This window comes from Hypanus sabinus (assembly GCF_030144855.1).
Source record: "Hypanus sabinus isolate sHypSab1 chromosome X2 unlocalized genomic scaffold, sHypSab1.hap1 SUPER_X2_unloc_8, whole genome shotgun sequence".
Lineage (NCBI taxonomy): Eukaryota > Metazoa > Chordata > Chondrichthyes > Myliobatiformes > Dasyatidae > Hypanus > Hypanus sabinus.
The window spans coordinates 989,152-1,005,000 of NW_026779008.1; the positions used below are offsets into that span (position 1 = coordinate 989,152).

At 48.5% G+C, this 15,849-nt stretch overlaps 1 protein-coding gene across 5 annotated transcripts in view; it reads left to right on the forward strand.

The window, feature by feature from the left end:
- The first annotated feature begins 1,467 nt into the window (after positions 1-1,467).
- LOC132385983 (gastrula zinc finger protein XlCGF57.1-like) overlaps positions 1,468-15,849 on the forward strand; it is an 18,043-nt gene continuing 3,661 nt past the window's right edge. For 4 of the 5 annotated variants that reach the window (XM_059958212.1, XM_059958213.1, XM_059958214.1 and 1 more), the window contains exons 1-2: positions 1,468-1,505; positions 3,356-6,693. In XM_059958212.1, the coding sequence (XP_059814195.1) occupies positions 4,112-5,932 (1,821 nt within the window). In that variant the 5' untranslated portion in view covers positions 1,468-1,505; positions 3,356-4,111 and the 3' untranslated portion in view covers positions 5,933-6,693. The remainder of the gene's footprint in view (positions 1,506-3,355; positions 6,694-15,849) is intronic. The other variant, XR_009509373.1, reaches the window with a different exon arrangement.

Here is a 15,849-nt window from a genome sequence, read left to right on the forward strand (position 1 = left end):
AGTCAGTGGTGGAGGCGGACACACTAGTGAAGTTAAGACACTACTAGACAGGTATATGGAGGAATTTAAGGTGGTGGGTTATATGTGAGGCAGGGTTTGAGGGTCTGCACAACATTGTGGGCCGAAGGGCCTGTAATGTGCTGTACTGTTCTATGTTCTATGTTCATGAAGGTGCTGGAGAGGCTGGTGCTCACTTGCCTTGGACCCTCTACAGTTTGCCAAGCAGCTTCTTGCGGGAGTGGCTGTTGAAGCGCGCTCACTCATACCTGGCATTTTCTGATTTCTCCGGTGCCTTCAATACAATTCAGCCACTTCTTCTGAGGGAGAATCAGCAAAGATGGGCGTCGAACATTCCAGTATCTCCTGAATTACCGACTACCCGGCATGCTGCTGAGTGGTTCTCTCCCTGAGCTGGAGGTGAGTGGTACTGGAGCCCCACAAGGGACTGTGCTGTCCCCCGTTTCTGTTCACCTCAGACTTTCAGTACAACCCTGAGTCTGGCCACTTGCAGAAGTTCTATGATGACTCTGCGGTAGTTGGGTGCATCAGAGATGGGCAGGTGTCGGGGTACAGAGGACTGGTGGGCAGGTTTGTGGAATAGTGAGGGAGGAGTCACCTGCTCCTGAATGTGGCCAAAACCGGGGAAAGGGTGATTGATTTTAAAAGGAAGAGGACTGTGAAACACGTCCTGTATACATTCTGGCAGAAGCTGCGGTGGTGGAGGGGAATAAATACTTCGGTGTTCAACTCGGCCAGAGACTTGACTGGAAAACCAACACCAAGGCTGTTTACACGAAGGTGATCAGCAGACTCATTTTCGAAGGAAGCCGAAATCCTTCTATGTGTGCAGCAGTGTGTCGCAGATCTTTTACCAGTCAGTTGAAGCGAGTGCGGTCTTCTTTGCCGATTTACGTTGGGGGGAGAAGGATCGTTACAGAAAATCTTTCCTAACAAATACAATAAGCACATACAGCAGTTCATCCCCGTGCGACAGGGGAACACACAATAGTCTTCGCTTTATCATTTAATACATTATTATTCCTCTGTATTTTATTTTTAGGTAAGTCTGCCCAGTGCTAAGTGTGTTTTAAAATGTTGCTACTGTATCGAAAGAATTTCTCATTCATTATCAGTAAAATATTATTATTATCATCATCATCATTATTATTCTCCAGCCCTTTATCTCGTTCATTAATCAACTTCCCAGCTCTTTACCTCTCCCGGTTTCACATATCACCTCCACTCCCGCCACGTTCTAACTCCCTCCCTTCCTTTCCAGTATTGAGGAAGGATCTTGGTCTGAAACCTCGACTGCTCACTCCTCTCCATACTTGCTGCCTGCCCTCCCGAGCTTCTCCGGCATTTTGTGCGCGTCGTTTCGGAGATATTCTGTCCTGTTGGATCAAATGCGCACGCGCATTGGTCTTGGGGGGAGGGGGGTCTAATCGTCCCCCATTAACGCGCATGCGCTCAGTAGACGGGAGGCTCGGGAGGATCGGCCGCAGGTAGGAACGGGGATCTGGGTGGGACATTAATCGCCGGCGTCTGGACAGCGACTGAAGGACAGCTATTGTGTGTGCCGACCGCAGTGCTCCTGCACCCCGGGACAGCCCTATCCCCCCTCTCTCAGCCCCACGATCGGCAGGCAGGCCCAGGGAGATTTCGGCTCAGCGGCGCTGGCGCCGACGCCATTTGTGCGGCGCATGCGCATCGCTGGAATCCTGGATGGCGGATAGATAGGCTTCTCGTGCGTAGGGGCTTCTGGGTAAAGAGGCAGCCATGGGTGATACAAACAGCAATTTCCCTGTACAGTCGGAGGAAATGGGCGAAGACTGCCGAACTCCAGCGGTATAGTTCGAGGTTTAGGAACTCGGAACAAAAGTATAATTCCCAGTTAATTTCGCATGAAGAGTCTACCTTCCAAGTCAGTGAAAATGTCAATTAGCGCTGTATGGCAAAAAACAATCTTTCCTTCAGCTTTAGTCTCTGGGGAAATAACCTCGATTGTCCTCGATTGCAAGTGACTTGTGGCTTTCACATCACGAAAGTGCCACACTCCAATGAGAATAACTACTGCCCACCCATTTGTATTCATTGGCATTGACATAGATGGGTTCATCACTGTCAGTCAGCAGGGTGGGGGGGGGGGCGTAATTAGAAAATCTCCAGGATCAGACATGTAGTAACAAGGTCTCTTTGTAGTGTTGTTGAACATGACCTGAACTTGAAATAACACCAGCAGAGACAAATTGAGCCAAGTCACAAGTTGATTGAAGGCTGAAACAGCCCATTCTGATATAGAGAGGAATACAGTCAGGTAATTTGATGGTCAGTCAGGATGCCTGATCTGTGCCTTGTTAGAAGATGAGGTTCATATATAAACATAGGCCAACAATGTTGTTCCCTTCCACATAGCCCTCTATCCTACTAAGCTCCATGTACCTATCTAAGAGTCTCTTAAAACACCCTATTGTGTCTGCCTCAACCACCTTCACTGGCAGTGCATTCCATGCACCCATGACTCGTGTGACAAACATACCCCTGACATCTCCCCTTTGCACCTACCTCCAAGCACCTTAAAACTATGCCCCCTCATGTTAGCCATTTCAGCCCTGGGAAACAAGACTTTGGCTATACATACGATCAATGCCGCTCACCACCTCATACACAACTGTCAGATCACCTCTCATCTTCCTTCGCTCCAAAGTTCACTCAACCTATTCTCATATGGCATGCTCTCCAATCCATGCATCATCCTTGTAAATCTCCTCTGCCCTCTGTCTATAGTATCAACATCCTTCCTGTAATGAGGGACCAGAACTGAACACAGTACCAAAAGTGAGGCCAAACTAAGGCCTTATATCTGTAAATCTCCTCTGCCCTCTGTCTATAGTATCCACATCCTTCCTGTATTGAGGGGACCAAAACTGAACACGGTACCAAAAGTGAGGTCTAACTCAGACCTTATATCTGTAAATCTCCTCTGCCCTCTGTCTATAGTATCCACACCCTTCCTGTATTGAGGGGACCAGAACTGAACACAGTACCAGAAGTGAGGTCAAACTAAGGCCTTATATCTGTAAATCTCCTCTGCCCTCTGTCTATAGTATCCACGTTCTTCCTGTATTGAGGGGACCAGAACTGAACACAGTACTCCAAGTGGGGTCTAACTAAAGCCCAGTTAGAAGATGAGGATTTTATACATAAATATAGAAACATAGAAATCTATAGTACATTTACAGGCCCTTCAGCTTGAGACGAACTTCGTAACATTGTCAGAGCTCATGATAAGACTAAAATTGCACCTGAAATATTGTCCTTCACCCAGTGACCTCTTTTCCAAACATTTTTACAGATTTGAAATGGCAGAACACTTGTGCACGGGAATCTCAAGCCCAACAACATGTCAGTCTTACTGTCTCTGTCCGGATATTTAAGGAGTGACCAAATATTTTCTTTGCAACACCAGCACATCTGTTGTCGATCCTTGAAGATGAAGAATTATCTCAACCCAGCTGGAAATGTGCTTTGTGTCTGAAATGAAGTTTTCTGTTGTAACTCACTGAAATCCACAGGAACCGGGGTGCTGAGAACACACCAGCATTTGTTCACTGATCAGTTCTTCAACTGTATTGATTGTACAAGGGATTCAAACATCTGACTGTCTGAATTGCCAGATGATTGATCGCAGTGAGATATCATTCTCCTTCTCTCAGTGTGGGAAGGGATTCACTCACAGCCTACCCACAGACACGCCAGTGAGTTCACAGTGGGGAGAGGCCGTTCACCTGCTCTGTGTGAGGGAGGGGAACTACTCAGTTATCCAGCCTAAAGATACAACAGCAGGTTCACACCATAGTGAGATATTACACTTGTTCTGACGGTGGGAAGCAATTAATTCTGTCATCGATGCTAAAGACATCTCCGAAAATTCACCAGTGAGAGGACATTGACCTGCTCAGACTGTGGGAAGAGATTTATTTGGTTATTTCAACTGTAGGAATATCAGCGGGTTCACACTGGAGAGCGGACGCTCACCTGCCCTGATTGTAGGAAGGGGTTCACTCGGTCATTTCAGCTGAACGAACGTCAGCGAGTTCACACTGAGAAGATGCCGTCTACCTGCTCAGACTGTGGGAAGGAATTCACTTCGTCATCTTACTTGAAAGTACATCAGCGAGTTCACTCTGGTGAGAAACCGTTCATTTGCTCAGACTGTGGGAAAGGATTCACTCGGTCATCTCACCTACTGAGACACCAGTTAGTTCACACTGGAGAGAGGCCATTCATCTGCTCTGACTGTGGGAAGGGATTCATTTGGTCTGCTGAACTGAACGCACATCAGCGAGTTCACACTGGGGAGAGGCCGTTCACCTGCTCGGACTGTGGGAAGGGATTCACTCGGTCATATCATCTATACGCCCATCAGCGAGTTCACACTGGGGAGAGGCCGTTCACCTGCCGTGAATGTGGGAAGGGATTCACTGACTCATCCTCATTACTGAAACACCACTTAGTTCACACTGGGGAAAAACCGTTCAACTGTTCTGAATGTGGGAAAGGATTCGCACAGTCGTCCACCCTTGTGAAACATTACCAAACTCACACCGGGGAGAGGCCATTCACCTGCTCTGAATGTGGGAAGGGGTTCATTCAGGCTGTTCTGCTGAAGGACCATCAGCGAATTCACAATGAAGAGAAACCCTTCACCTGCTCAGACTGCGGGAAGGGATTCACTCGATCATCTCAACTGAAGGTGCATCTGAGAATTCACAACGGGGAGAAACCATTCATCTGCTCAGACTGCGGGAAGGGATTCATCTGGTCATCTCAACTGAAGGCACATCAGCGAGTTCACACTGGGGAGAGGCCGTTCACCTGCTCGGAATGTGGGAAGCGATTCACTCGGTCATCGCAACTACACTCACATCAGCGAGTTCACACAGGGGAGAGGCCGTTCACCTGTTCTGAATGTGGGAAGGGATTCACTCGGTCATCCAGGTTACTGAAACACAAGCTAGTTCACACCGGGGAGAAACTGTTCACCTGTTCTGAATGTGGGAAGGGATTCACTCGGTCATCTCAACTGAAGGCACATCAGCGAATTCACACTGGGGAGAGGCTGTTCACCTGCTCAGACTGTGGGAAAGGATTCTCTCGGTCATCCAAGCTACAGAGACACCAGTTAGTTCACACTGGGGAGAAACTGTTCACCTGCTCTGAATGTGGGAAGGGGTTCATTCAGGCTGTTCAGCTGAAGGACCATCAGCAAATTCACAATGAAGAGAAACCGTTCACCTGCTCAGACTGCGGGAAGGGATTCCCTCGGTCATCTCAACTGAAGGTACATCGGCGAGTCCACTCTGGGGAGAAACCGTTCATCTGCTCAGACTGCGGAAAGGGATTCATCTGGTTATCTCAACTGAAGGCACATCAGCGGGTTCACACTGGAGAGAGGCCGTTCACCTGCTCAGACTGTGGGAAGGGATTCATTCGGTTAGCTCATCTATACACACATCAGCGGGTTCACTCTGGGGAGAGGCCATTCACCTGCTCAGACTGTGGGAAGCGATTCACTCAGTCATCTCAACTGACGGTACATCGACGACTTCACTCTGGGGAGAGGCCGTTCTCCTGCTCAGACTGTGGGAAGGAATTCACTCACTCATCCTCATTACAAAGACACCGGTGGGTTCACACCGGGGAGAGGCCATTCACCTGCTCTGAATGTGGGAAAGGATTCACTCATTCATCTGAATTACTGAAACATCAGCGAGTGCACACCGGGGAGAAACCCTTCATCTGCTCAGACTGTGGGAAGGGATTTACTCGATCAGCCACGTTACAAAGACACCGGCGGGTGCACACTGGAGAAGGCTGTGCCCTTGCTCTCAGTGTGGGAAGAGATGCACTCAGTCACCCGATCTCGTGACGCACCATGATCATACTGGAGAAGGCTGTGCCCTTGCTCTCAGTGTGGGAAGAGATGCACTCAGTCACCCGATCTCGTGACGCACCATGATCACACTGGAGAAGGCCGTTCTCCTGCTCTCAGTGTGGGAAGATATTCACTCAGTCACCCGATCTCGTGACGCACCATGATCACACTGGAGAAGGCCGTTCTCCTGCTCTCAGTGTGGGAAGAGATGCACTCAGTCACCCGATCTCGTGACGCACCATGATCACACTGGAGAAGGCCGTTCTCCTGCTCTGAACTTGGGAAGAGATGAACTCAGTCACCCGATCTCGTGACGCACCATGATCACACTGGAGAAGGCCGTTCTCCTGCTCTGAACTTGGGAAGAGATGAACTCAGTCACCCGATCTCGTGACGCACCATGATCACACTGGAGAAGGCCGTTCTCCTGCTCTGAACGTGGGAAGATATTCACTCAGTCACCCGATCTCGTGGTGCTCTACGGAGCTTTGACCAGAGGCCTACTGGAGAGATGCGAAGCTCAAGTTTTCCGATCGAGTGTTAAGGGCAACGACGCTGGGCCATTTTGCTGGGAGTTTTCAGCAGCCGCCAATCACCATTCGGGATTGATTAGCAGGAGCGAAGGGAAGTGAGACAGGGCGAGTGGAGCGGCCCCCGCCCCCGCCCCCCCCCCCCCCCCCCCGTCAGAGCGGACAGAGTCAGAGTGGGGATTTTGGGGCTTCAGGGACGAGCGGCTTCAATCAGAGAAGGCAAAAGTAAGCTGTCTTCTCCTTTCTTTACATTTAGAACAGTAGAGATGCCAGGCAGGATAATGAAATGTTCTTCTTGTGGATGTGGGAAGGCAGGGAGAGATCTCTTTGAGAAGTGCATCCAGCTGCAGCTTCTAACAATCGCGTGTAAGGGGTTCCTTCTTTATGTTAATCAAAAAGGCTTCTTTGTTATGTTAAAAGTACAAATGCTTCTTTGTTATGGTAACTGGTGAGAGAGCAGCTGACTCGCAGCTCCTTTGGGTTATAATTACTGTTAACCATTTGGGGTTTTATGTTATTCTTTCTTGTGGGGCTGTAAGCTGGTGTCGCACAGGCTATTGGGGAGTCGGAGGGGAGATCGAGAGGAAGACAGACGTGCTGGGAGTGGCCTGGTCGATCAGTTCCGGGTGGTCCCAAACTGTGAGTTGTGGGGTCGGAGCAGATCGCAGGGGAAGAAGGAAGGTCCCGAGCTCTAACTGTGTGGGCACGAAGAAACTGAACTGTGATAAGTCGGGCGCCTTTTCTTGTTTCCATTCATTCCTTTTTGTATTGTATCTTTATTAATCTCATAGTCCAAGTAAGATTTATAAAGTGTAATTTGTAAAATGTACATTGTGTGCTGGCTGGTGAATGATGTTTGAGGCCGTATCGGGTGGCATTGCACAGCGACCGATGGATGGATGGGGGACGAGGTCTCCCCGAGATGCCATAGATTAGAAGGATGAGGGGGGAACTTCATAGAAACATTTCGAATGTTAAAAGGCATGGACAGAGTGGATGTGGCAAAGTTGTTTCCCGTGGTGGGGGAGTCTGGTACGAGGGAGCATGGCTAGAGGATTGCAGGGCGCCCATTCAGAACGGAGATGCAAAGAAATTTTTTTAGCCAGAGGGTGGTGAATCTGTGGAATTTGTTGCCACGAGCGGCTGTGGAGGCCGGGTCATTGGGTGTGTTTAAGGCAGGGCATCGAAGGTGATGGTGAGAAGGCGGGGGAATGGGACTAAAGGGGCGATTGGATCCGCACATGATGAAATGACGGGGCAGACTCGATGGGCCGAATAGCCGACTTCTCCTTTGTCTTATGGATGCGTTCGAGCTGATGTAGCTGAGTGTTACGCGCGGTAAGGTGTTGGAGCTGGAACCCGATGAGCTCCGGATCATTCGGGAGGCTAAGGGGGTGACGGAGAGGACATACAGAGAGTGCCGTGGTTTTTCGTGCCTCACAAATGACCAGGAGACGCAGAAGATTCTTCAAGAAGGGTTAAACTTTAATTTGCAAATCAAAGCTGAGACAGTCATTGAGCTAGTCGCTGATTGCCCACCGATCTCTGGACACAGCATTTTTTATAGTATATGTCCAGTTGTATTAGCATATGTAATCGATCTATAGTTGCATATTACACGTACATCATGTCCCTATTGTTCCTATCAATTGGCTTAATCATGTTCTAATCTACATCTCTTAGCTACCTCTCATTAACATACCATTGTCTTCTACATTTTTAAGACTTCAGTCTCCTACCAAATTGGGTACATGCATAGCAAATAATAAACTCAGAACTGACCAATGTTCTAATCTACATTTCTTTAGCTACCTCTCATTAACACACCATTGTCTTCTACATTCCTGAGACTTCATTCTACTAAATAGAGTACATGCACAGCAAACTGACTAGTTACACAGCAAATGATACAAGTTTTATACTCCATAATATTTTTGTACTCCAAAAATATTAGTCGGCACCCAGGGCGCAGGACACAGGAAACTGGGGGGCAGACAGGTAGGGGAAAGGGGTTAAGAAACCAGTGCCGAACAGCCCTGTGGCCATCCCCCTCAACAACTGATATATCAGTCTGGATGCTGCTGGGAGGATGAGCTCGCAACAGAGGAAAGTCACAGCATCTGGGTCTCTGGCACCGAGTGTGGCTTAGAAGGGAAAGGGGGAGGGGAGGCAGACTGCGGCGATGGGTGATTCATTAGTTGGAGGAACTGTTCTGTGGGTGAGAATGATCTTCCCAGTGCCAGGGTCTGACTCCTCGGACTGACTCCTCAGCATCCTTAGTCGTCATGAGGTTCTGCAAAGGGAGTTCTGGGAGTGAGGCACGAAGTTAAAAGGATTGCCACGCGTGCCACGCGCCAGAAATGGCAAGATCATGTGGTTTACCGGGCGGCTACGGAGTCGATGTGGGAGGGAGAGCGTAAGACGTTTGGATCATTGGAGCCTGTGAGGGTTGTGGTGTGCAGGAGTGTGTGTGCATTGAGGGAGAGCGGGCACCAGTGATGGGCAGATACAATCGCATACGGCTTTTGGTGGGGGGAGGGGGAATGGAGGGCAACAGAGGAAAAGAAGGTGAGGAAGCTGCGAGGGAGGGGAAGAAGGAGGGAGGAAGCAAGAAGAGGATTGAGGGGTCGGGGTTGGGCAAGTCGGTGGGAAGTTGGGGAGAAGATGGAGGTAGGGCTCCATCATGATGTCCAAGACCCCTGTGTCTGGAATTGACCCCATTTCAATTGGGGGGGTGGGGGAGCTGAGCTTTGTCTCCGTGCCGACAGGAAAATGAATCGTTAGACAGCGTATGGTAGTATTTGATAATAAATTTAGTTTGAACTTGAACTTTGAAACATGTTGTCCGTAAACGTGGGAAGGGTTTGACTGTTTTCTAAATGCAGAGAGAGAGAGAGAGAGAGTACAGTAAAACAGAGGCAGGGAGGGACCTGGGTCCTTGCGCAGGATTTTCCGAAAGGTTCACTGCAGTTTGAGTCACTGGTGAGGAAGGCGAAAGCTATGTCAGCACTCATTTCAAGTGGACTAGAATATAAAAGCAGGGATGTAATGTTGAACGCTATTAAGTCCTTACCTGAAGTATTGCGAGCAACATTGGGCCCCTTGTAAGACAATAAAATTTAGACCATTGGGCCCATCGAATCTGCTGCACCATTTCATCACGGCCGATCCATTTTTCCCTCTCAGCCCCAGTCTCCTTTCCCCAATCAAGCTAAATATACGTAAAGACGGCCTCCACAGTTGCCTGTGGAAACAAATCCCAGAGGTTCACCACTCCCTGGCTGAAGAAATCCCTCCTCATCTCTGTTCCATAAACAAGTCCCTCCCCATCTCCGTTCCATAAACAAGTCCCTCCCCATCTCCGTTCCATAAACAAGTCCCTCCTCATCTCCGTTACATAAACAAGTCCCTCCTCATCTCCGTTCCATAAACAAGTCCCTCCTCATCTCCGTTCCATAAACAAGTCCCTCCCCATCTCCGTTCCATAAACAAGTCCCTCCTCATCTCCGTTCCATAAACAAGTCCCTCCTCATCTCCGTTCCATAAACAAGTCCCTCCCCATCTCCGTTCCATAAACAAGTCCCTCCTCATCTCCGTTCCATAAACAAGTCCCTCCCCATCTCCGTTACATAAACAAGTCCCTCCTCATCACCGTTCCATAAACAAGTCCCTCCTCATCTCCGTTCCATAAACAAGTCCCTCCCCATCTCCGTTACATAAACAAGTCCCTCCTCATCACCGTTCCATAAACAAGTCCCTCCTCATCTCCGTTCCATAAACAAGTCCCTCCCCATCTCCGTTCCATAAACAAGTCCCTCCTCATCTCCGTTCCATAAACAAGTCCCTCCCCATCTCCGTTCCGTAAACAAGTCCCTCCCCATCTCCGTTCCGTAAACAAGTCCCTCCCCATCTCCGTTACATAAACAAGTCCCTCCGCATCTCCATTCCATAAACAAGTCCCTCCCCATCTCCATTCCATAAACAAGTCCCTCCCCATCTCCGTTCCATAAACAAGTCCCTCCCCATCTCCGTTCCATAAACAAGTCCCTCCTCATCACCGTTCCATAAACAAGTCCCTCCTCATCTCCGTTCCATAAACAAGTCCCTCCCCATCTCCGTTCCATAAACAAGTCCCTCCTCATCTCCGTTCCATAAACAAGTCCCTCCTCATCTCCGTTCCATAAACAAGTCCCTCCCCATCTCCGTTCCGTAAACAAGTCCCTCCCCATCTCCGTTCCATAAACAAGTCCCTCCCCATCTCCGTTACATAAACAAGTCCCTCCGCATCTCCATTCCATAAACAAGTCCCTCCCCATCTCCGTTCCATAAACAAGTCCCTCCCCATCTCCGTTACATAAACAAGTCCCTCCTCATCTCCGTTCCATAAACAAGTCCCTCCTCATCTCCGTTACATAAACAAGTCCCTCCTCATCTCCGTTCCATAAACAAGTCCCTCCGCATCTCCGTTACATAAACAAGTCCCTCCTCATCTCCGTTCCATAAACAAGTCCCTCCCCATCTCCGTTCCATAAACAAGTCCCTCCGCATCTCCGTTACATAAACAAGTCCCTCCTCATCTCCGTTCCATAAACAAGTCCCTCCCCATCTCCGTTCCATAAACAAGTCCCTCCCCATCTCCGTTACATAAACAAGTCCCTCCCCATCTCCGTTACATAAACAAGTCCCTCCTCATCTCCGTTACATAAACAAGTCCCTCCTCATCTCCGTTCCATAAACAAGTCCCTCCGCATCTCCGTTACATAAACAAGTCCCTCCTCATCTCCGTTCCATAAACAAGTCCCTCCCCATCTCCGTTACATAAACAAGTCCCTCCGCATCTCCATTCCATAAACAAGTCCCTCCCCATCTCCGTTCCATAAACAAGTCCCTCCTCATCTCCGTTCCATAAACAAGTCCCTCCTCATCTCCGTTCCATAAACAAGTCCCTCCTCATCTCCGTTCCATAAACAAGTCCCTCCCCATCTCCATTCTAGAAGGATGCCCGCAATTTTGAGGCTGTATTCTCTGGTCTGAAACACTCCCGTGGTAGGAATAACATCAAGGGTTATCAATATTCGATAGGTTTCAATTAAGTCGCCCGTCATTCTTCTAAATTCCAGTAAATTAAAGCCCAGAGACATCCAATGCTCTTCGTATGACAAGCCATCTAATACTGGAGTTATTTTCGGTATCAACGTCCTTTGAACCATTTCCAGTTTCAGCACATCCTTTCTAAGATACTGCCTGTATGTCTCAAAGCTGCATACATCTTGCTAAGTCACGACATTACATCCTTGTTTTGACATTCTCGTCCTGTTGTAATGAATGCTAACACCGCACTTGCCTTCCTTACCACAGGCCCCACCCGCAAATTAACCTTTATGGAATCCCGCTCAAGAACTCCCAAGTCCCCTTTGGATCGCAGTTATTTTGTTCGTATTTTCTCTCCAGTTAGAAAATAGTTGACCCTTTCATTTGTTCTGCCACAGTGCATAGCCGTACACTTCCCATCGCTGTATTTCACTTGCCATTCTTCTCTCCATTCTCCTAATCTGGCCAAGTCCTTCTGCAGCCTCTCTGCTTCCTCAGAACTGTCTTCGTCCTCCACCTATCTTCATATCGTCTGCAAACTTTCCAACAAAGCAACCAGTTTCCGGCATCCGGATGCGGCGTAAGCAGACTCGGTCTGAACACAAACTCCTGTGGGAAAACCACTAGTTACCGGCAGCCGTTCGGAAAAAGGCCCCCTTCATTCCCACTCTTTGCCTCCTGCCAATCGGCCACTGCTTTATTTACACTAGAACCTTTATTGTAATACCATGGGCTTGTTAAGCAGCCTCATGTGCGGCACCTTGTGAGACGCCTTCTGAAAATCCAAGTACACGGCGTCAACCTATGTTGAAAGGAGAATCAGCCAATCCTCCTTTGTCTGACCTGCTTGTTATCTCTTCCAAGAATTCCAACTGGTATGTCAGGCAAGATTTTCTCTTTAGGAAGCCATGCTAACTGCAGTCTATGTTATCATGTGCCTCCAGGTACCCCGAGACCTCGTCCTTAATAATCGACTCCAACATCTTCCCAACCGCTTAGCTCAGACCAGCTGGCCGAGAGTTTCCTTTGATCCGTCCCTCTGCTTTCCTGAAGAGTGGAGTGACATTTGCCATCTTACAGCCTTCCAGAATGTAGTGAATTCTTGAAAGATCATTACTCAGTCACCACATTCAGAACTCTGGTGTGTTCAGACCTTTCAACTTTCAAAGAACCTTCTCTCTAGTTTTGGTAACTTCTCATGCTTCCTTATTTCCTTGTCCCCCCCCCCCCCCCCATTACTATTTCTCCAGCGGTCTGATATTCACTCTCACCTCTCTTTTATGTATCTAAAGAAACTTCTGGTATCCTTTTGGCTAACTCGCTTTCATATTCCATCATGACACTGTAGTTGCATTCTGTTCATTTTGAAAGCTTCCCGATCCTATAAATTCCCATGAGTCTTGTTTCTGCTCTATTGCACGCCCCCTCCTTGGCTTTTATCTTGATGTTGACCTCTCCCGTTAGCCACAGTTGTGTCATCTTGCATTTAGAATGTTGTTCCTCTTTGGGATGGTGCATGTTGATGGGATTGAGCAGTTTAAATGGTATCAGCACAGACTAGATGGGCTGAAGGGCCTGTTTCCCTGCTGCACTTTTCTATGACTCTATATATCCTGCACCTTCCAAGTTGCTTCCAGAAATTCCAGCCGTTGCTGCTCTGCCGTCAGCCCTGCCAGTGTTATTTTCCAATCAATCCTGGCCAACTCTCTCTCTTGCCCCTGTAATTCCCTTTACTCCATTGTAATAGTGATACATCAGACTTTTACTTCTCTTCGACTTTCAGGCTGAATCCAATCATATTATGATCAGCTGTCCCTAAGGTTTCTTGTACCTTAAGCTCTCAAACCAATTCTGGTTAACTGCACAACAGCAAACCCCAGACAAGCCAGTCCCCGAGTGGGCTGGAGAATGGGCTGCTCTTTTGCCTCATCATCAGCTTCTCCTTGCTAGGAGTCTCACTGCAGATTGCCGCTGTATGTAAACCAACTACCTCATTCTCAACACTTTCACTCCAGTTCCCACCCCCGCCAAATTAGTCTAAAGCCACCGGAACAGCTCCAGACTACTTGCTGGCAGAGATATTGGACCCCTTCCGGTTCAGGTGTAACCCATCCCTTTGTACAGGTCCTACCTTCCCCAGAAGAGATCCCAATGATCCATAAATCTTAACCCCCCCCCCCCCACCGCTCCAGTTCCTCAGCCGAGCATTCAAGTCATCCTATTCCTACCCTCAATGGCACACGCGGACAAGGCAGCAACTCAGAGAATAGTACCCGAGAGGTCCTGTTTTTCAACTTTGTGCCCAGCTGTCTAAAATATCTCTAAAGGATCTCTTGGCCTTGACTACCTCTGTCACTGGTGCCAATATGTACCAAGACTTCTGTCTGCTCACCCTCACCCCTTGAGAATGTCATGGAGCCCGATCCGAGACATCACGGATCCTGTCACAGGGAGGCAATGTACCAACCAGGTGTCTCCATCTCACTCACAGAACCTAGTTTCTGTTTCTCTGCTGTAGGAATCTCTGATTAACACTGCAGTCCTCCAATCCAGCCACTAAGGCTCCTCCCAGTAGGCTGTCCCCTCAGTACTATCAAAAGTTGTACTCTTATTATTGAGGGGGAACGGCCACAGGTGTTCTCTGCGCTGGCTTTGCGTACACCTGACAAGTCACCCACTTAGCTGTCGCCTGCTGCAATCTAAAGGTGACTACATCCCTGTAGCCCCCGTCTACCACCTCCTCATTCTCCCGTGTGCTCAAAGGTCATCAGCTGAAGCTCCAGGTCCTCAGTATGTTCTCTCAGGAGCTGGAGCTCGGTGTAGCTGTGTTTATCAAATAGTCTGTCGGTCTCCCAGACTTCCGATAAATATAGGAATTAAGTACCTTAATGGAACCATCTGTCAGACACAACATTGAAATTAATTATGTCACTGTAGCACTTGAAATTGTATGGAATCACCTGCTGTTAGCTTTCTCCTCCAGTGTATGAGCTTTTGAACTCATTTGTTTTGGGGGTGTGGGGGTGGGAACTGTACCGAGAGAGTCTTCGAGAAAATTGTCTGTCTGTGATAATGAAGAAGCACTCTCAGATCTTCGAGACCTTCCAGAGACAATTGGTTGCTCGTCCAGGGCCCTGCCCTTACCCTAATGTAGCCATCAGACTCAGTAGTCTCATTTGGAGGGGGGGGTGTGAATGTATTAATCGTCACCCCGGATGTCTCAAAGAATATGGCGGAGATTTGGAGAGGTGGATAAGAATGCCGTGTGTGTGTGTTTTGTGTTTATATGTGTATTTGGAATTTGTACATCTCCGTGTGTGTGTGTGTGTGTGTGTGTGTGAGAGAGAGAGCGAGAGAGAGAGAGGGGGGGAGACACACTTAGTGTGTGTTTTGTGTTTATATGTGTATTTGGAATTTGTACATCTCCGTGTGTGTGAGAGAGCGGGGGGGGGGAACACACTGTTAGTGTGTGTCAATTATATGTGTGAGTGTGTGTGTGTTTTGTGTTTATATGTGTAGTTGGGATTTGTATGTCTGTGTGTGTGTGAGAGAGAGAGGGAGGGAGACACACTGTTAGTGTGTGTCAATTATATGTGTGACTGTGTGTGTGTTTTGTGTGTATATGTGTATTTGGGGTTTGTAAGTCCCCGTGTAGCTCCGTGTGTCTGTGTGTGTATGTATCAATACGTGTGTCAGTTTTGTCTGTCCATGTCTGCTGGTGTGTGCGTGAGTGTTTTCATGTGTCTGTTTGTGAATGTGTGTGCCTCTGTGTCTAGGTCTATGTATTCGTGTGTTCCTATGTATGTGTGTGGGTGGACATGTTTGTAAGCGCATCTGCGTGTATGTTTGTGACTGGTTGTGTGTGCACAGGTGTGTCTGTGAGTATAACCCTGTGAGTGTGTGTCCGGATCTGAATGGGTGTGCCTGTTTGTGTCTCCGTATGTGTGTGGGTGATCTTGTCTGTTGTATGTGTTTTGTATCTGTTTGTGTAGGTCGGCTGTCCATGTATTTTGTCTGTGTGTGTGAGTGAGTGTCTTTGTGTCTGGGTGAGTGTGTTAGGATCCGTCTCTGTCAGTATGTTTATAGTGCTTGTGTGTGCATGTGTCAGCGGCCCCAGCGTCCGAACCGCGACTGAAGGAAACTGACTGTGCTGCATCACTCCGCACCCCGGGACAGTCACAGTCCCTTTCCCTCTCTCTCTCAGACCCACAATCCGTAACCCGACCCCGGGGAGCTTTCTGCCAATGAGGGAACGTGCTGGCGTCAATCCTGTGATGTATGCGCAACGCT